The sequence below is a fragment of the Spermophilus citellus genome (genome assembly GCF_964194105.1).
Source record: "Spermophilus citellus genome assembly, chromosome: 1".
Lineage (NCBI taxonomy): Eukaryota > Metazoa > Chordata > Mammalia > Rodentia > Sciuridae > Spermophilus > Spermophilus citellus.
The window spans coordinates 177,979,554-178,002,065 of record NC_138182.1 but is presented as its reverse complement, the minus strand read 5'-3'; the positions used below and the strand labels follow the sequence as shown (position 1 = coordinate 178,002,065).

General features: G+C 34.0%; 1 protein-coding gene across 1 annotated transcript in view; it reads left to right on the top strand.

The window, feature by feature from the left end:
• Window positions 1-22,512, top strand: part of FBN2 (fibrillin 2) — a 214,492-nt gene that overhangs the window by 57,540 nt on the left and 134,440 nt on the right. The window contains exons 6-7 of the mRNA XM_081281769.1: window positions 5,619-5,816; window positions 16,933-17,058. Coding sequence (XP_081137895.1) covers window positions 5,619-5,816; window positions 16,933-17,058 — 324 coding nt within the window. The remainder of the gene's footprint in view (window positions 1-5,618; window positions 5,817-16,932; window positions 17,059-22,512) is intronic.

The following is a 22,512-nucleotide window of genomic DNA, read 5'->3' as shown; positions in this document are numbered from 1 at the left end:
TAGCATAATGTCGGCAAGGTTCACCAACATTGCAGCATGCATCTGAATTTCCTCCACATTTAAGCTTGCACAATACTGCATTATATATATTTACCACATCTTTCTGCTGATGGACACTTTCATTGCTCCTAACTTTGGGTTTTTGCAAATAGTGCTGATGCCTGAACCTGGGTGTGTGGATGCCTCTTGAGTTTCTAAAGTCTAACAAATTTTAGTAGTCATTTTAACACCATTAGATAGTATTTTGTTCTATTTTCATACATACTTCAAGAAACACCTACACTTTTTGAGCTGTTTTATACATTGAATATATCTGATACCTTTCATAAGTACTTCACGGTGCACCTTCAGAATCTTCACAAGTACTCAAATATTCCTTATAAGCTAGTAAATTTAAAGCTACATATATAAATACTCAAATATAAAAAACTGAAGTTCACTGAAGTAATGCAGTTCTGTGTATAAACATAGTGGCATGTTAGCTTAAAAATCACTACATTAAGTTACTTATTTATTTTAACTTGTGGTTAAAAGGAAGTCTTATGGAATGCCTTATACGTACATAATGTCTGCAGATTACTTAAAACATAGATATTAATTCAGTGATCTTAATTCTCTTAAACATTTCTTTACTTAATTCTACAATTTCCTGAAGTTGAAAGAAGCTTATCTATCAAGGAAGACAATTACTTTATCAGTCATTTGAGTTTATTTAACACTATAAAGATTTATACCCAGCATGAAGCTGTCAGTACAGACATCCAGGGCAAGTCTTACTGAAACTAAGGAAATTCTTATGTCATCCCATATAATTTTGGGCCTTTCCTTCTCTGCATGATCTGTTTATATCAGTGCTCAGAGATTTCAGTTGGCACACTATTTAGGATTCTTAGCTATAACCATAATGGTATTCATGGAGCTTTATTTATAATTGCTTTGTCAAAAACTCCATTACTCAAAAGAGACAGGGAAGTGGCCAGGATCCTTAAACTCAAGCCATATACATTACACAGTTCTTCATGTACATGTCTGAAGCTCCTATACCAAATGATGACTTGTTTGTGTATTGCATTTTTTTTGGTTCCCCAGAATGGAAATAACTGATTGCTTAAGTCTAAATATCATGTAAGTTATGAGAAATCTGACATTTTTTCATATACTTTTTAGGATTAGGCAATTCTTTATTAAAGTAATAATGGATATCTTAGAGCCTTATCTGACTTGCAGTTATAGCATGTAAGATCTCTAACAGGGTCACCCCACTGAACAGCTGCAAGGAACAACGTTAACATTATGGTATATGTGGGAAGCATTCCTAAATTATACAGCACAACCTAAGTTGCTGCATGCCATGATTTCATTCCTCTTAGTTAAGTAAATGCTATTACAGCCTCATGGGCAGCTGATGTATTGCTGCCTCTGCTTTCCCCCGTCTCATCTAGGACCTCACTGGGAACACCTAAGTCATCCATCTCACTGCTTTATTTCACTTCCACTTCCATCTTGCATTTCTTTCCTTTTTTTTTCACTTTCTATCTAATCCAGTGTACATCCCATGGTCTGTAACATTTTCAAAATATGTTAACATCACCCTAACTCCCTCCTCTGAGTGAATTCAGTTGCCCAGAAAAAGTCACCAAATGAGCCAACTGGTCTGGTGATAAAGTCATACTGTTTCTCCACCATAGCAAGGTGCTGGGTGTCACTTGTGCATTGGCTGGATTTTCGGGTCAACTCACTCTTCTGTTATCTTCAGTGCCATCTCAGTGAACCTCCAAGACCTGACACCCCACTCAACCCCACCAAAGACCTCTTACCACCTCCTATTTCATAGAAAAAAATAGAAGGTATCAGAATATCACTCATTTTCCTCCACCATGTAAACTCGTCTACATCCCTGGGCTTCCTGCCCTTCTTCCCGAAGTTTGCAAAAGAAGCTTTTCTTCTCCTTTCTGAGGGAAACTCCTCACAGTGGCTGGCTTCACACTCAGCTTGACGTAGTATATGATTTCTTTTATACGAATTGTCCAGAAAAGGCAAATTTATAGCAGCAGAAACCAGATTCATAGTTGACTGAGACCAGGGATAAGAATGGGCACCAGGAATCTTTTGGAGGTGATGAAAATGTTCTGAAACTGAACTACCACAGTTCAGTTGAACAATGAAAAATATTTACCCCAAATCACTGAATTTCACTGGTATACTTAGGTTATGTGAAGTACACCTTAATCAAGCTCTTTTTGGGGGGTGGGGGTGGGGGGAATAATCAGCACCCAAAGTTTTTTTATGAACTTGTTGATTGACCAATTGTTAATGTAAATAAAAAGTGAAATGGTATTAAACAAGTCCAAATGCTGCATTTCACTCAGATGTTAGGAAATCAAAATATATTTATGTTGCACAGACTAATTTTAAACAATATATTCTTGGTTGTATAAGGAAGGATATATCTATTTCCAGTCCACTGGCTCCAAGATACCAAGTACATGAGAAGTCCTTGCCTTTCATTCTTTGCTAACACCCCTGACTACAAAGGGTTAGCTTGGTATACAGTAATAGTTTGCCCATGGTGAGACTCAGAGGAAAACAATGCATGACCAATAACAACCAATTAAGGTATTTTTAGGAGTATTTTGTGTTCATAGTTAAAATACAAGTAGAGTTTGGAATGAGATGTTTTCATCTGATCAGGAAATTTAAATTCCTTTTTTATATTCTAGCATTTGTTCTTACACGTTACCATTTCTTGAATAAGCAGGTATAGTTGTAAATTTAAACTTCAGAGTAATTAGGCAGGCACAGTGGTGCATATTTATAATCCCACTGATTTGGGAGGCCGTGGCGGAAGTATCTCAAGTTTGAGGCCAGCCTCCACAATTTAGCAACTTAAAGTCATGTCTTAAACTCAAAAATAAAAGAACTGGGGATATATTTCAGTGGTAAAGTACCCGGTACCTAAAAAATAAAAAATAAATAAAGTAATTAATTGCTAACCAGAAAACAAAATATCATCATTTAAGAAAATAGATTCATCACACTTTTTAAGGAGGAAAATGTAAGCAAAGAAAAATTAAGAAGTGGTAAACTCTATTTCTGGGATGGGAGTCTGGTGCTACCTTAATCAGTGCCTTCAACACCAGAGGTCATTTGCGGAGGACAAACAGCTGTCTGTGTCCATATATTTCCCTTCTCCACAGAGACCATGCTAAGAGGATATAATTTTAAGAAGGTACAATAGTTAGAAGAAAGAATGTGTCTCCTAGAAAGTTGATTTCCTGAAGAGAGGGGTTAGAGGGAGGTTGTGCAGACTTCTCTCTGGGAATCCAAGAAGTGTAAGAAGAATATGAGCCTAGTATTTATGCATGAATATAAAATTAAAAAAAAATATTTTTGTGAAAATATAGACTTTCCCCCATATATTCAGAATTTAATACAATATGTAATTTAATATTTATTTTAAATGACCAAACAGTTATTGCCTGAAGGACAATAGAATAGATTATTAAAAATGTATGAACCCGGGGGCTGGAGATGTGGCTCAAGTGGTAGCGCGCTCGCCTGGCATGCGTGCGGCCGGGGTTCGATCCTCAGCACCCCATACAAACAAAGATGTTGTGTCCACCAATAACTAAAAATAAATAAATAAATATTAAAAAATTCTCTCTCTCTCTCTCTCTCTCTCTCTCTCACTCTTTCAAATAAAATTTTGGAAAAAAAAAAAAAAGTATGACCCGGCAATCTGTGGTATGGGAAGCGTGCTTATTTATAAGTTGACATATCTTCACGTATATGCCAGAGATCATCTTTTTCAAAAATATGATTTGCAGCCAGCACATCTGCTGCTCTTATGCAGGGGATTAAAATGAGCTATTTTTGTTGAAGTTCAGCTGCAGAGTAAAAGAACATTAAACCAATTGCCAAAAAAAGTTACCTATTCTTGATTTTGTTTCTTTATATTGAGCTTTGAAAATATTCTTTCCTCTAAGAAAAAGCTTCATTATCCATCAAAAAATAAGTTTTTCACTGCTTTACATTGTGTTTTTGTCATACAGCAGCATTTTATATGCTGTCTTCACCTTCCTAATTTAGGGTTTTGAGTGTCAAATTATTATCCAAGATTGGTTTTCCCAGTAACAATTTTCCAGGAAAATCATATGAATATTATTGACTCTTCTTTTGAATATGAACTTGTTTTGTTCTTACAAAAATATGGAATAAACTTGTTCTAGCTTTCCTCTTTAAATGGAATAATGTCTCTAGTATTCCCTATATCATAAGCCATGCCTACAGTTTTTGTAAGAAAGGTTAGGGGTGGGGGTGCTTTATCCCCACATTTTTGTTGTACCTAAAAATCCCTGGTACCTAAAAAGTAAAAAGCAAATGTTAAGGTCAGTCCTCAAGAAACTGACCTTTGTGTGATTTCTTGTGTCTTTCAAAACAGCAACAACAGAACTCAAATTAAAAACTATTTAGTTCATTATTTAGTTTTGTTTAATGAATGCTTGCTAATCATCCTAAAGGTTAATTGGAATACATGATAGCAGGAAGAAGAGTAGAGTAAAAATAGTCAGCACCAGTCTCAGAGTTGCTTGCATTCTAAATCAGTCCTTAAACTTTAAGATGCACATGGATCTTCTGAATAGCTTGTTAAAAGTGCACATTCTGGATTATGAGACCTGGAGCTGGGCCCGAATCTGCATTTCTAGCCAGCTCTTCAGAGATACAGAGGCTGCTGGTCCTGTGACCACACTTGGAGATGCAAGGACTAAATGGACCATCTTCACTATTCATAGGAGAGTCTATTTATGTATCACATATGACATCTACTAAGGTTTTAATCATTGTCATAACAGAGCAGAACATTGATAGTCATCTGCTAGAGAACAGAGATTATATAAGATTAACTTGACTATAAAGAATCCATGAGCATGAGTCTCATTAGTACTGTCTTCCTCATTGAGTTAACCATAGAACTAAACAGACTGACACACAAACAGAAATCATCTTGTTAGAACTCAATCTTTATAGGCAATTTAGACTGCCAGAATATATTTGTGCTATGGAAATGCCTATTTTTGTTGGTTCGTTTTGATTTTCTAAACTCTTATCCCCTAATCTGAAACTAAAGTCTTTGCTAGATAGAGAAGAGTCACTCATGCAGTTGCCCCCAGGGCCCAGGTGGGGCATCTCAGTAAGTAAAGAGGTTTGTCCATAAGGAATTATAGGGAGGGCTGCAATGGAAAAACACATAGCATGGTGGACCTAGTGTGGCTAGAACCTCCAATTTTACAAGAAAAGCCAGAAATACAAATTTTGTGTGAAATTTCTTAGCTTTACAATGTTGGCTACTAATTTATATTCTTTAAAAACATTATACAAGTCATTAAGACACATCTGTATGCCAGATTCAGCCCACGAGCACCTATTTACAGTGTCCAGTGTAGAATACACTGAAGTCTCTTAATGCACTTCTCATGGTGGAAAAATTATGAATTTTCAAAATGCAACTCTCTTACCTTTTGTTGTTAAGTTTGGTCAGAAGAAATAGTCTCTGTTCTATCTTACAAGATTAGTGTATAATCATAAAACCTGTCTTCCCATCTTTTTTTACATTCCAGATTACAGGACCGGCCCCTGTTTCACTCAGGTCAACAACCAGATGTGCCAAGGGCAGCTGACAGGCATAGTCTGCACAAAGACTCTATGCTGTGCTACCATTGGGCGGGCATGGGGTCATCCTTGTGAGATGTGTCCAGCCCAGCCACAGCCCTGCCGGCGGGGCTTCATCCCCAACATTCGAACAGGAGCTTGCCAAGGTGAGTCAGTCTCTTCCTATCTGCACAATCACCCACCTCTCACCTCTCCTTTGACTGGGTTGGAGAACTTGGCACCGCAGGTGATAATCCTTAACACAATTCCTATTTCCAAGAGAGGTCTCCTTAGCAAGCCTACTAGAGATGGTTTGTCTTTTTGCTACGTAGTAACTGTTTCAGGTCTTGACATGAATAAAGAAGAGAGGGAGATGGAAAAATTGAGGGAAATTAAAAACAACAATTTAAAATATTTCATACAATCAAAGGATCAGCCACTCTGTATCCTCATCCAGATGGTTTAACTCTTACCCCACAACGAAACACATGCAAATGTCCAGGAAAAACACATTTTCTCTTAATTCCATTCAAGTTATGAGAACCTGACCACAGGTATCAGGAGAAGAGAATCATCATAAATTGGCCTCATATTGTTATCAGTAGTATCTTAAAAAACAAAGAGCAAATTCATTCCATGACTGCAGCCATTTCAGACCTTGTGACCTGGCTCAGTTCCAATCTTCTTTCCAGCTCATCTGGAACTCCACAGCCACATCCATGACCTGGTGTCTATATCAAGCCCAGATCAGGGACCTGATGATGTTATAGGAGTTGATTCCAATTAGCCAGAAATTGTTACCTATTTACTCGTAATAATAATTTTAATCAATTTCCATCCATGTCTTATATACTAAATCAGCTTTTGAAGCTTGGGATTATTTTCTCTAGTGAGCTCTCCAATGGCAGTTACCTTCACATCATATAGCAGTAGGATGACAGAAAATGGAAATGACTTTTTTGTATTATTCCAAGAAATGATATTACTCATATTTGAGACATGGGGAGTTAGGTTTATTTGTTATTATTAAATCACATACAAATATAGACCTGAAGTCTTTCAAGTTGATGCTAATAAGCAATGTCAGAAGCAAAAATGATGTCAACCCCATCCACTTAAATGGCATATTATTGAAAGCAATTTAGCTTTCTAAACCCCCAAATAAAAATTGCAGTTTGGAGAGCTCAATAATAAAGTGTGAGTACTCTGCATAGTTTGGTAAATATATCCCTCATGGTAGCCTCTAATGTTAGCTTTATAGTTTTATAATAGGTTTAGCATCCCTAATCTGAAAATCTGATATCCAAAATAATCCAAAATTCAAAACTTTCTGAGAATTGACATGACATCACTAGTAGAAAATTCCACACCTGGCCTCATCTGTCAATAGTCAAATGCACGAAATTCTTTAAAATGTTGTATAAAATTACCTTTAAGTTGTGATATAATGAATTTTGTGTTTAGATTTGAGTCCTATCCCTAAGGCAGATCTCATTATGGAAATGCAAGTATTCCCAAATCTGAAAAAATCTAAAATCTGAACTCTTCTAGTTTGTTTCATGTCTTTTAGCTAAAGGATGTTCAGCCTGTATTTAAATAGTTGTTTATGTGAAAGTTCTTTTCAAATCAGAACTACAGGGATACCTAGGGGATGATCTAAAACTCAGCAGATTGGAAACTGTGATTTCCTCACATATAATATCCACGTCATCTGTGACTTGTAATATTTGTTTGATAACCATCACGTGTAAGACCTTGATAAAGAAAATTGGGTTAAATGGCAAAATATTGTTCACTAGGGACAATAAAATTCTGTATTTGTCATGTGAATACAAAGTCTCATTATGCAACTAAAGAATGCAACAATTTCTCCTATAGGAAGATGCACTGTAGTATATTCTGAATAGTGTATTCTATTATTTATAGATTCCCCCAGATTAATGTATAGAATACCATGTAACTTTCATAGATTAATAATAAAAATAATTATAAAATACTGCTTATATTTCTACATTAATATTGATGGGATTTAATAGAATAATACTTTCTTAAATAGTATTTCTCACCTTCTAAAATACCTATTTATTATTTTCATGTTTTTATTTTCCCTAGCTTGAATGTAGGTTTTCAGAAGGCAGAAATCTTTTTGTACATTTGTGCCTGAGACATATAGAACACTGCCTGGCTCGTAGTGAATACTTAGGAAATACCTTTTGGATTGATAAATGCTATTAATATTGAAATACTTCCAAATCTCTCTATTTCAAAGGAAGAAATAGTTCATTTCAGACAAAGAAAAGACCTTAACTTCAATTGAAACATCCCCAGATTATTTACTTTCCTCATTTGTATTTATACTTAAGCTTCTTTACTCTGATATTTTGTCAGAGGGACCTGGGTTTTCAGAACACTGTTATTTAAAAAAAAATAAGTTTTGTCTTCTGATCTCAAATTTTGTGAATGTTCTTCCAGAATTAGTAACGTCTGAAGACTTACTTATTTGATTTTGTTTATATAGCAAAGATAACTTTTGGACTCTCCTTGCCTTAAAATCTAATGGATTAACAGAGTAATGGGAGTAAAGTGAAATTTGCCATATGGTTAAAATGTCTGGAAAAGTTCTGCTTTATTTCAAAATCATGGCATCATCGGAAAGTTTTCAATTAAATAATAATCTTTAATTCAGGCTATTTTTAGACTGCATCTTATGGTGATTTCATTTTTCTCTTTAAATTCCTAGACTGCTTCTCAAATACTTGAGCCAAATTAATTTGGAAGAGATAGGGCATGAAAAAATAACACATTAACACAGTTTATGTATGTCATGATTCTCTTATAATAATGATCATTTTATAGGATAACTGAAAAGTTTTATAAAGTTAAAACTAAATCTGAGCTATGTGGACAGTAACTGTAAGTTACTTAACATTGGCTCTCAAACATGGTTCATTTTATCCAAGCGAAGTCATTTCCAAAGTCTTGAACATAATGATACCATCGCTGATGCAGTCATAATGACTTCATGACTTAAGAGGGATTGAAACATAATTTGTTATAAACAGGATAACTGTGGGAAATGAAGGTGTACTTCCTGGGGTGCCATGAGGTCAGCCACATGGCTCTTGAGTGCTGTAATTTTGAGAATCTCGTGATTTCTAGCTCTTGTCCTTTGTCCACATTTAGCCTTACACTTTCCTCCATTTTACCTTACAAAGGACCAAAGTCATCTCATATAGGCCTTAAAATTTAAGCAATAAGTGAATGAAAGATTTTTTTTAGAGCATCATACGTCCTTCCAAGAATATGTTGAAGCTTAAACATATTATAACTGTCACGTGCATATGACGTATTATTTTCTTACACATAGTTTTTTTTCCCTATCTTTAGTTGCATAAGTCTGCTGTAATTAGAAGTGATATTTTATTTAAGATTAGTACTTGGCTTTCTGTATTTGATGTTTTCAAATGAACTGATTGTTCTTAAAATCTTTAAAGACATTAAAAAACAATTCACATAATTATTAATTTATGCTATTTGCTATGTAGGGATTAGTTCTTTTAAACTATTCTGTATGTTTCAAAACTGAAAATACAGCTGAAGGAATTTGCTTATTAAAATCTATCTCTTCTATCATTGACAGTAATAACAGATTGACGCTAAGCTCCTTACTGCAGGTAACTTGACAGGTGCAGGATTCACAGGCTCCAAACAGGTTGTAGGTAGGATCCAGAACATAGACTTGAACAAAGAAGTATGTTCTTGAGCTGGGAATGTGGCTCAGTGGTAGAGTGCGTGCAAGGCACTGGTTTCAATCCACAGTACCACATAAAAATAATAAAGGTATTGTGTCCAACTATAACTAAAATATATATATACATAAAGAAATGTGTTCTTTTTTTATGGTATTTGGACACAAAACTAATTAGTCTAATTGCACAAGAAAAGAGCAGAGTTTAATCTCAGCTGAAACCCAGCAGCAATGGCTAGCCTCCTGTGTTTTAGAATGAGAAGAGGATGTCCTGAGTAGAAAGTTGTCCCGACCTTCCATTATAGCACAAAGTAAAAAGGAGATATATCTATTGTCCAGTTCATTCAATTCATGTAATTTATTCAAAGTAGGTACAGCCCAAGCAAATTTATCTTGACTGTCTTCAAGACCCAATGAACGAAATCATGATAAAGTCCAACTTCATATGATACTGTCAGACAAGCCACTACTTGTAAGATCTAGAAATGTGACTTAAAACATACCATATTAAGGGCAGCAGTTTTAACTGAACAAAAACTGCCATGGAAATGAATAACAAAGAACAATCCAGCATTCTCAAATCTCATTCTGTAAGGCTCCGTTAAAATCAATGATGATCCCAGGTACTTGGTGGGAGAAGTTTCTAAACATTTACTTAAAGTATCATTACTCTGATAGGCCATTTGGTGGGTGATAATTTGTTCCTACTAACAGAGAGAGCTAGGGTTGTTGGTGTTCTGTTGGAGAGGAGGGGAATGTTCCTGGAAGAGTTGAGTTGACTTCAGATCCTCACTGTAGCGGTAGGATTGCAGAAGGAGAACCTCGAAAGGGGGAGGCAATCCACTTCTGAATATTCTCCTTCCATCCCAGAAGCACTCCTGGAATAAAGCGGACAGGGGGAGAAAGCACTAGCAAGCACTCAGTATCTCAAAAAGGTGGAAGGTGGGAGCTCATTACCCACTGAAAGTTGAACATTGATGCCAGAGCAAGAAAAGAAAATGTAGGGGGCTGGGACTGTTTCGGGCTGTATGCCCTATGGAAGTTTTCAAACCAGTTCATTTCTTCTTGACTCTTGCCACCTGGCTTCAGCAGGAAATGTCCCATTGCAAGATAATGGAAAAAAAAAATTTAAAAGTCCTCCTTAAAAAAATTGGGAGGAAAAAGAAAGAAAAAGAGCATACGGAAAATGCAGGTGAAGAACACACTTCTAAGTACAACCCCCAATAGGCCATCTCTTCCTCTGGAGATGGCTCTCATTCTCCTGGAATGTGTGTCTGCTTCCCTAAGTAAATCTTTGTGTCTCTGGGGAAGAAAAAAAAATCACTACCCTAAATAAATGCAAAGGTCTTATACTTCTGTTATCTCAAGAAAGTTAAAAATAATATGTTCTTTCTTTTAAAAAGATGCTCAAAGAAGAATTAGGTAAAGACAATCAAATGAGACAAAAAGTGAACTGATAGTACTCAAGCAAGACATTGAAGAAGAATTTTAAACTGTACCCAATGAGAAAAGCAATACTATATGCATACATACAAATGAAAAAAAAAATTAGTGACACCAGGAAATCACACAAATCAAACTGTCAGAGAACAATAAATGATTATAGAAAATCTGCCACACATTGAAGCCAGACTAAAGATATGAACAGAGCTGAACAACAACAACAAAACATGTTTACAAATGACAAAAAAAACTATCTAAAGTAGATAATGGCTTGTCTACTCACTGGAAAACACAAACCTTCACTAAAAGCAGAAGATAATGAGAACACTGTGGACATATTAAGGCACAATAAGCAAGATTTTTTTTTTTTTTTTTTTTTTTTGGTTTGAGTGTTTCTAATAAGGGAATGTCCCAACTCATCTCAGAATTCTTCAGAACAACACAGAACAGAAAACAGCTGCCAGTATCTGTAAACTGCTGAAGTAACAACATGTGCTTGCTTGATTTGATTAAAGCATAAAAACGTGCTTCAGCTTCTCTGCAGAGAACTCAGTATGGGGCTGAGAGAAGAAGCCCAGAAACCAGGTGCAAGGTTCCTGCAGTAGTGAAGGGGATATAGGATGGAGGCTAAGACAAGTGTAGTAACAGAGGGAAGATCTGAGATATGTATGGGAAGTAGGCACTTTTTGCTGACAAAATGATATATGAGAATTGACAAGGAAATGGCAGGTTTGTCTCCATTTGACTTTAGCAGCTGAAGATGATGGTGGCATTTGTTAAGATAAAGAGCATTGAGTCAAAAACAGGCTCTGTTCTTTTGATGGTTTAGAATTCATCAGGTACTAAGTTATCAACATTTCTTTGTTGTGATGATCCTTTATTCAATGTTGAATTTTGTATATCACACATTGGGTGTTCTGGATAAACCAGAGGTTGCAGGATACCACATATTTCTTTGATTCCAGAGATTGACCTATTCTTCAGTTGTATTTTCTGACATTTGTTTTTATGGAAGTAAAAGTATTATGCATGAACATCTATAAAGCATAAAAATAAGAACTCCCATTCAAAAAATACCTTTAACTTGGTGACAAGAAACATTTAAGAAACACATACTATCAAATATGTTAATTATTTCTGTAGTCCTTGGTTCTCACACATACAGATTAAATAAACCATTTTTATGTGTCTGTGCCACTGCACATATTTTTCCATGTTTGGACATGAACTAAAAATAATATACTATCTAATATTAATTGATATAATAAAATGAGTTTAATCTTTTAAGTCAAGATACTTGGGGAAGTCAAAGAATAAATGAGTTCATGAACTGGAATTATTATTTTTTCACACTCAATAGACTTATTCTAAAGTAATTGTACAAGGTTTAAGTTTTGAAAGAATTTTGTTCTATAAAATTCTTCCATGTGATTTGAAATAATTCAGCATTTAAAGAAATTTTTAAAATGTGCCTGAATTAAACAGATAGACAGAAATACATCAGCACAATCTGAGCAGTGGAAAATTAATTAGTAGTTGCTTATGCTAAGCACTTTGAAAATGTATAAACTTGCATGGTTTGAAGGTCAGAGTCTTGCTTTTTTGTTGTTGTTGATTTAAGAGAAAGCATTGGGTAAGCTTTTATGTCTAACTTCATTATTCCTATATGATTTCTTTGAAATGTCTTTTTTCCTTTCCACTACTAACTTTATCTACATAAAAGAAACTAATTCTGTAGAGCTGCATAGTCCAGGAGACTTCAGAAATAAAGGATTTTTTTTTCCTTCTAGGAAAATACTTTTTAGGCAATTATAAAATAAACCCTGTAATGTCAGATTACTTTTTCCTTTGAAAAATTACTGAGTCTACTAAGTATGTAGTCTAAGATTTTATGAGTAGTATTAAGGGATTTATAAGTTTGGCCTCATTTTTCAGCTTATATCATAATATTCTTTCTCTGATTTATCTGCCAGGAAGTTTCTAGGGACATTTTATACCACACTGCAATGAGGGTGGGAATGTAGTACATTTTAAAATAATGAGGTTTAAAATGTTCTGAATTAAACTGTCCAGTATATAAACTTCCTGCCATATATTTCATTCCAGTGGACTTTCATGTGGATCAGCTATCCTTTAAGAAGACACTGAAATTTACTTTAATTTTAGTACCAAAATAGTTTGGACTATTGTAATTAACTTTATAGACACAGCTAAAACTAGGAAAAAATAATAAGGATGCTAAGTTCTTTTGTAGGCTTGAATTCTTTAATTTATACACTAACATGTACCAACTTGTGGGCTTACCAAAAATAATAGAGTAAATCTATAGATACCGACAGAGACAGTTCTACAACATGTTTTTAATGAAAAAAAAAGTGCAGAACAACACATATAGTAGGATCTCATCCTTATTAAATAAATAGACCATTACTCTCATTGGGAGTGTGAACAAAAGTCTAAAAAGACCGACTACTAAGTGACATCAATGGTCATTTCTTTATTTTCTGTTTTTCTGTACTTTAACATCTGATACAAAATGGATTATTTTGTAATTAAATTACAACATTAGGAAATCTGTCATATTAGCCTGTTGATTTGAATAGACTATTTGCATAACCTTCCATATTTTATTTATTTTTATGGACAGTGTTTACCATAAAAACCTACTGAATTATACTACCATTTCTGACAAAGAAATCAAGGCAAATTTACATAGATACAAATACTCAAAAACAGAAGGCTCACAAATATTTATAATATATTAGCTGTAGTATTTTTGTGCATGCCCTTTATCAGACTGAGAAGTTCCCTTATAGTCATGGTTTACTGAGATTTTTAAAATCATGACTGAGAGTTGAATCTAGTCACTTGATTTTGCTACGTCTATGAGTTAATCATATACTCTTTGCCATCTGTTAACAACCTATATTGATCAATGTTTCAGGGTTTAACAAAATCTTAAATTTCAGGAATAAACCTCTTGTGATGATGGTAAAGACTGACTTATTTAGATTTTACAAGGATTTTGGGGCATCTCTCCCAGGGAGAGATTATTGTATTTTTTTTTCTCATAATGTCTTTGGGTTTGGTGTTAGAGTGATGTGAGTACAATAAAATGGGTCGGGCAATGTCCTCTCTTCTTTTTTCTGTAAGAATCTTGTACAATTGGCATTGTTTGTTCCTTAAATGTTTGAAAGAATGCACGAGTGAAACCACTTACACATGAACTTTTCTTTTTGTAAAGATTTTAAAGTGTGAGTTAAATACTTTAATAGATGTACTTACATTCAGAATATCCATTTGTTCTTGAGTGAACCTTGGTATTTGTGCTGTTCAAGGAATATATAATCTTCATCTTAGTTACTGAATTTCGTGCCATAAGTAGGATGAATTTAGTTTACCCTATTTCTTTTGGCTTTCTAATCTTTAAAGAATTTGTAGCAGTAGTTCATTTATCATTCTTTGTATTTGTAGTTCATTTCTTTTCTTTATTTTATTCTTTGATCAGTCTTGATAGAGATCTATCAGTTTTACTTATATTTCCAGAAGGCCACACTTCAGAGGCATTGATTATTTCCATTGTTTGTTTTGTGTTTTATCATTATTACTTTATTACTTCTATTTACTTTAATTTGCACCTCTTTGTAAATTTATTAATATTAAAACTTTGGTCATTGATTTTAGAATTCTCTTTTTGTAATATAAGCATTTAATGCTATGTATTTACCTCTACGTACCACTTTAGTTATATCTGATAAATTTTGATATAGTGTATTTTAATTTTTGTTTAATTCAAAATATGTTCTGATTTTTCATGTGACTTTGCCTTTGACCCAGATATTATTTCAAAGTATATTACTAAAAGTCAAATTTGAGGCTATTTCAGATATTTTCCTTTATTAACTTCTAGTTTAACTCTGTTGTGTCTAGAGAACATATTTTGGGTGAGTTTAATCCCCTTTTATATATAACAAGTTTTTAGTATGGTCTCAGAATGTAGTCTGCCTGGGGAGATAGTCTTATACACTTGATAAGAATATTCTTTGCTCAAGCATGGAGTGTTGTATAAATACTAATTTTTACCAGTTGTTTGAAAGTACAGTTCAAGTCTTATATGTCTTTGCTGATTTCTAGTTTACTTGTTCTATTAGTCACTAAGTGGAAAGTAGAAATTTACAAGGTAATAATGGATTTGTCTTTTCCTTTTAAGTTCTATCTGCAAAAGTTTTATTTACTCTAGGTATTTAACATTTCCTAATCAGTGCATATACATTTAACGTTCTTAATGAATCAAGCCCTTGTTTGTTGTGAAGTGTCAATGTTTATCAGTGGTTAAGTTTCTTGTCCCGATATCAAAATATTAGATAATCACTTTACTTTCTTTTAAGTACTATTTAATATGTCCTTTTCATCTTTTTTACTTTTTAATCTATCAAAGTAGGTTTCTGGTAAGCAACAGAGATTTGAGTCCTGATGTTTTAAAATAAAATTTGACAATCTCAGCCTTTTTCATTGTATTATCTGTACCATTTGCATTGCATGTAATTTTTTAATGTTATTGAATTTAAATTTGCATTTTGTTATTTCTTGTCTGTTGGTCCCCTGTTTTGTTCTTTTCGCTTCTATTTAGATTAATTGCATATATATTTGCACTGAATTTTATCTTCTCAATTGTATTATTTGCTATATCTAATTACTTTTAGTGTTTTTGTACACATATCTTACTGCAGTCTATTTCAAATGCTTTTATGCCATTTTGCTTATAATAATTTCATAATAGTATACCTCCATCTCTCTCCTTAATGCTCCACACTGTTATCATTGCTTTTTACTTCTATATATTTTATAACCTCAAAAATACCTATTATTGTCATCACTTGTAGCAATCAGTTATCTATAAGTTCATTAAAAATAAAAAATACATATTTTATATTTTTAGCATATTTCCTATTTTCAGTGTTTTTCACTTTTGATGTAGACTTTAATTTCTATCTTGCTTATATTTGACCCTGAAGTATTTCCTACGACATGTCTTGGAAACTTTTAACTTTCATGTGTCAAAATAATCTTTATTACAACTTCATTGATTCACTAATGATTTTTTTGCTAAGCAGATGAAATTAATAAACATAATAAAAGATGAAGAAAATAATTGCAATGTATAAAACGGTCAAATATTTAAAATTCTAAATTTTAAAAATTTACCATAAGAGGACAATAATCCCAATATAAAAGTGTTTAAGATATATAAAAAAGCAACTTTCAGATGAGGAGACAAAAAAAATCTAATAAGCTACTAATAATAACTAGTAATTGGAGAAACAACTAAAATAATAATATCATCCCTTTACAAATGTTAGCTCAAAGAAAATTATTATACTGGATAGTAATATCATTTGCTGGCAGGATAGAGGAAACACAGGAATTCTCATAAACAGCAGAGGGGTGTAGACTGCTTCAGGCATTCTGAAGAACCATTGAACCCTCTCCATACTAGATACATCCATATCCTACCATCCAGTAATTCTGCTCTGAGTCTACAGCAGAGTGATATAGAATCTGTGAGTCTTCAAAGTGCATGGTCAGTTCAACTTCATAATGAAACAGGAGCCAGTCATGATATTGCTCACTGGTAGCCCAGGAGGATTACAAGGAAGCTGAAACAGGAGGAACACAAAGCTCAAGGTCAGCCTGGGAAACACAGTGAGACTCTGTCACAAGGAACAAAAACAAAACCAAAACAAAAGAAACAATGGGGACATTCATCATATAACACATTGAGGTGCTAAGAAGTTAAAGGTGCCCATCACCCGGAGAATGAACACATTAAGAAGTGTTCTGTAACAAATCAAAGCAACAGATTGTCCACATAACAACACAGATGGATCTTAGAAACAAAATCTCCAAAGAAAAATAAAGAAAAAAATTAGACTTATAATATAATACTATTTACATAAATTAAACATATGTACATACCTACCCTTGTACCCCATTCTCATAAGAACAATGAATTTCTTTTATACACTGAAGAACTATGTATAGATATTCTGAGAACCAGTGGTATCTATATTAAAAATATTTTCTCCCTGCAGATGTTGATGAATGCCAGGCTATTCCAGGAATATGCCAGGGAGGAAACTGCATCAATACAGTGGGCTCTTTTGAATGCAGGTGCCCTGCTGGTCACAAGCAGAGTGAAACTACTCAGAAATGTGAAGGTGAGTGTCTCCCCTTTGGAGAACAAGTTTTGTTGTTGAATTTGAATCCAAGAAAAAAATATGACTTGGAGTTTTGAAGACTGTTGATCTCTTTATTTTAGTATGCATATGTGGGTATAACCTACACTATTTTGGTATTGGTTTGTGTACCATAGCCTTAAAGGGTTCGATTTGGAAAGAACCAATGAATGTTTTGCATCTAGTGTGTTATCTCAGCTGCTATGCTGTAATGAGAAAATGGGAGTAATTCAGCCATTTTATTTTTCCTTAATGAAGATCTTTTATATTTCACTTAAAAAATTTTGCCAAAAATTGAAATTGGGTGAAACTTAGTCCAAGTGAAATATAACATCATGTGTAAAGTGACATTAGTAGTTGGCACTGTATCATGTATTAAAAAATAAAATCTTTTGATGTCCGATATTGATATTGTTTCTTGCCTACCCATCAAATTAAAAAAATATAAATAACTCAGGAAGGACTATGAAAGACTACCTAGTTCAAATAGATATAAATTAATAATTTTCTAGAATACAAAATATGGATTAGGATATCAGAAGGTAAGTTCTACTGGCATTCTTCAAGTAAAATAAATTTATTTGCTTGTTATATTTGAATATTTAGAATAGTTTTGATGCTTCTAGTAGTATCAAAAGTACTTTTCAGTTATTATACTAGCTAAATCAATTTACTTCTTTTAAGTTAGTTTTCTGAAGACAAACTGAAATATATCCTTGTTTTCTTGAGTCATAAGTACTCTGGTGAACTCAAATATATTTCCCATTTCTAAAAGGCGGTATTTAGGGTTATTTTTTGTAGCTTGGTTATAGAGTTCTGCCCATCTCTGGATTAAAAGAAAAGGATGGGGAAGGCAAAACCTAGAGTTTAATCATGCAAGGTAAACAGGAGAGTGAACTATGTCATTAGAGAGAGAGTTGTGAGGGGGTCATACACATGCTATTGCTTCAATACTAGGAGTCATAATCCCATAGACCCATTGGTTATGTTTTATCCTATATATTCCAAATGCTCCATTTCATTTTTTGTCAGCTCCAAATTGATATTTATAGTTGTATATATTTTATATTATTACAAGTTAATTTCATGCTCCACATTAAAAAAGTGATAAAAATGTAGTTGATCAAATAAATTCTCTCTGAAACTCTTTGCAAGAATGCCTAAAATTGTTCTACCCCAATACAGTGTTGATCGCTAAGGTCCATCTATAATTGAAAGTTTAAGAAAAATACTTTAAAGATGGGGAAATGATGTGAATTACCTGAATTAGCGCAAGAATTGGACCAGAAATTAGGGATCTGCAGAAAATGTGCTGCTGTTTCCTTGTTTTTCCTTGCTATGTTTTCTTCATCTCTTGGCTTTTTGGGGGTTGATTTTGTTGCTCAACTGTTATTACTCCCCTTCACTTTTTATTTCTGAATAACCTCCAGACTAGATCCAAGGGTAGTGTATGTAGGAACAAAAACAATATTGGATCATAGGCGAGAAGGCACAGCCACTGACTGAATAGTGGTTGTGACATTTCCATTATACATCAAACAATGAATTTCTTCTTAGTTGAAAATGGAATAAGCCTTTTCTACATGACATTTCATCAAAACAACATTCGGAGCCAAGCCAGAGTTTGGAGAAAGACAGTACAACTCTTTATTTGCACTTGTCCATATTCTTTAGGAATGGGGGCTATTGATGTAATGTAGGCACCACCCAGAGCCCTGGATCCAGTCATGTCTTTCCTTACTTCCTGCCCAGGCAGCCAAATCCATTTAACCATTGCCCAGAAAGAATTATGTGACTTAATAGTCGGAATTTGCAGGGAATAGCAGAATTGGGAAAAGTGATTAGAATTTGAAATCAAAAGGTTATGTGAAGGCTTTATTTGTATATAAGTCATATTTATTTAGATATATCTTAAAAATGGTTATTATCAACTTTCTTTGGATACCTTTGTTATTTTCTATAAAAGAGTAAATATTATTTATGTATGAAATTACATAATATAATCTGTTTCTATACTTGGTGACAGCTTTTAAATTGTAGTCAGTTTATGCACAGTTTGGTGACAGTGTAAAATTGTTGCCATAAATTTAAAGTTAGTGTTGGGTGCAGTGGTGCACACCTGTAATCCCTGTGATTCAGGAGGCTGAGGTACAAGGATTATAAATTCAAGGCCAGCCTGGGCAACTTAATGAGACCCTGAGCAATTTAGACCCTGTCTCAAAATAAAAAATATAAAAAGGACTAAAAGTGTAACTCAGTAATAAAGCACCTCAGGATCAATCACCAGCACCAAAATAAATAAATTTAAAATGTAATGCTTGCTCTGAATAAAAATATAACTGTAGCAATGACTTTTGACTGTCAAAGGGTAAGGCATTTTAATTTCTTATGTGAATTATGATGTGAATACAAAATATACTATTACTGGGAGAGTCATTTTTAAATGATGCCTTCTCTACTTTTACTAGATTATATTTCATATTTTGTTCACACAGCAATGAAATTCTCTAAAGAAAATGTTTTTAGTCTTTAAATTAGTGTATCTGTTCAAATCTAAAAAGGAAAGTCTAGCATTTGGGATCTAATTAACAAAGAAAATGGTATTCTTAATAAGAAACTGCAAATTAGTTCATTGCTTTTTTCCCCATTTTTTATTAGTACACAATAGTTATAAGTAATATTTGGGTTCATTTGGACATGATTATACAACTATGGAATATTATTTGCTCCAATTCAGTCTCTGGCACTTCCCATTTTCCTCCCCTCCTCCCTATCCTGTTCCCTTTCCTCTATTCTACTGGTCTTTCCTCTCTGTATTTATAGTTCTTTAACAGTTATGTTATGTTATTGATATCTCATGTGTTCTTGTTTGTTGACTCTTTCACTCCAATCCACTTGAATAAGATCCTTGAGGAAATGGACTGTCTCATTGAGTGTCATATCCCAGTGCCTACAACAGTGTGCAGTATATAGCATACAGGGGACACTTCACACATATATGCAGATGAATTGGGAATAGCATGTAAATAAGTTAATTTATTTGTCTTGGGCAGAATCTCCAAAAGGATATCCTATCTTGGAAGGCAAAATGTGGGCTCAGGATTAAAATTGTATTTGGAAAGAGAATAATGGCCTTCAGCAAGGGAATTTTTCCTTCAGCTGACAATTTTTTCATTATCTTAATAATTTTATCTTGCTCCGGCTGCCATTGAGAGACCAAGAGCAAAAATGTGAAATGCAGTTTTGTGTTTTTAGATCTTCTTATCATTGTTCCTTTTTGGTCCTCTGTAGACACTACTTATTTCTAAGAGGAGAACTGTCTCCTGCTTGTTGATTGGAGTGACTTCTTAACTGAAATCTTATGGTGAAAGGCTTGGTATGATGAAAATTTGTTTCAGCATATATTGTTTATTAAAGTTTTAAGAAATGGTGTGGATGGCATTCATCTCCTAATTTAATGTTTGAAACATATAGGTTGATACCTGTTATGGGGCCTTAATGTATTCTGTATCACTGATCTGGTAGATTCTCCCATAAAACTGTTTCCCTCCAAGGTCAGGTAAAGACTACTGTGCAAGCTGTAAATTTGAGACCAAAACTGAAAGGAGTATACGCATCCCCCACCTTTCTGTATGTGTGTGTGTGTGTGTGTGTGTGTGTGTGTGTGTGTGTGTGTGAAGGAAAATCTGGGGGTTCCCCCCTTCACTCAGTCAGGCCCAAATTCCATGAAACCTCTCATGTTACCCACTAAAATCATGTCTTATTTCTCTTGGGCCAGTTTGGTTCCGATAATCCCATTTCCTAATTCTGTCATAACAGTAGGCAAAATGATTCTTGGTGGAATCAACCATGTCTTCACATCCAGAAAGAAGTTTACCTTACTTAGATATGTATTAGTCTAAATATTCACTTAATCTAAATGAAGAAGAGAAGAAAAAACACATCAAAACGAAATGAAACAATACTTCTAAAGACTGTCCTGCATTATTCTCTTTGAAAATAAAATCTGTTAATTTCAAGTTGGGTCCACATGGATAAAGCACAGGTATGTGCTGATGTCCTTCATGATCCCTTTTTCCAGACTGTATCTTCTTTGACATTCCTTAAGCTAATTTTTCTTTCCTGGCTTATATGAGAGACAGGAAGAGAGCCTCAAGGTATTAGAAAATTTCCCTTCAGTGGCTCTTACTGTGTCAGATGGTTGTTTTAAATTTATTCTTGAAGAGCTTTGTTCTCCCAACACAGCATTTTGTTGTTGGAGATTTGTGACAAGTGCATTTGTTTGTTTATGTTCATGAAGCTCATAGAACTTGTTGGCAGGGTCTCTTTTGCTACAGTTGCAACTCTGCCCTCTACCTGATTGAGGCATGCCTATCTAGCTGGTTCAAGCCTCCTACAGGACTGGTTTAAGCCATTCCGCCTAGCCTAGCTGATTTAAGCCTCCCACTGAGCTAGTTTCCATAGAGCCTTTCGGAGATTAGCCCAGGAGAACCAATTCTTTAAAAAGTTAAACCTTTCTTTCCGAAGTGTGCTCTGCTGCCTCTCTGACTGATGTATTGGATATTCACTAAATAGATTTTTGTCATATTTTCTGTTCATTACAATGAAAATTTATTCTGTATCTCTGTGCTAAAGTAGTCCATTCTGTGTAACTTTAGAATTTAGTTACAGGTTTAAGAAAATGAGAGTAAGGGTAAGGAAATAGAAACTGACCTAATTTCATCTTCGTTTGCAGTAGGGAATCAATAGCAATAATCTAAAAAAATGGTTTCAGAGTAGCCAAAGTATATTCTATCACTCCTATGGAAAGATACAACAGCACTTAAAAAAATAGGAAACTAGCTGTTCTAGATGCTAAAACATCTTTAAAAGCAAAATATTTGAATTACTACAGTACTAATATGTAAATAGCACAAAGTAGAAATAGAAGTAAAAGAATGTAAATATGTGGTATTTAAATCAATAAGGGAAAAGAGTATGAAATGAGTGATAACATAATTATACAACCATGGATGACTACATGGCTTTTTTTGTTGTTATTTTTTTGTTTTGTTTTTGGTAATGGGATTGAACCCAGGGTACTCAACCACTGAGTTACATTCTTAATTCTTTTTATTTTTGAGACAGGGTCTCACTAAATTGCTTAGGGTCTCACTAAACTGCCAAGACTGTCCTTGAACTTTGGATCCTCCTGCCTCAGCTTCCCAAGTTGCTGGGACTAAAGGCATGCACCACCATACCTGTCTCTAGATGTTTATTTAAATCATTTATTTATTCTAATTTGTTATATATGACAGCAGAATGTAATTCATTTCATATTACACATATAGAGCACAAATTTTCAAGTCTCTGGTTGTACACAAAGTATTTACACACCATTCGTGTCTTCACACATGTACTTAAGGTAATGGTGTCTAACTCATTCCATGTCTTTCT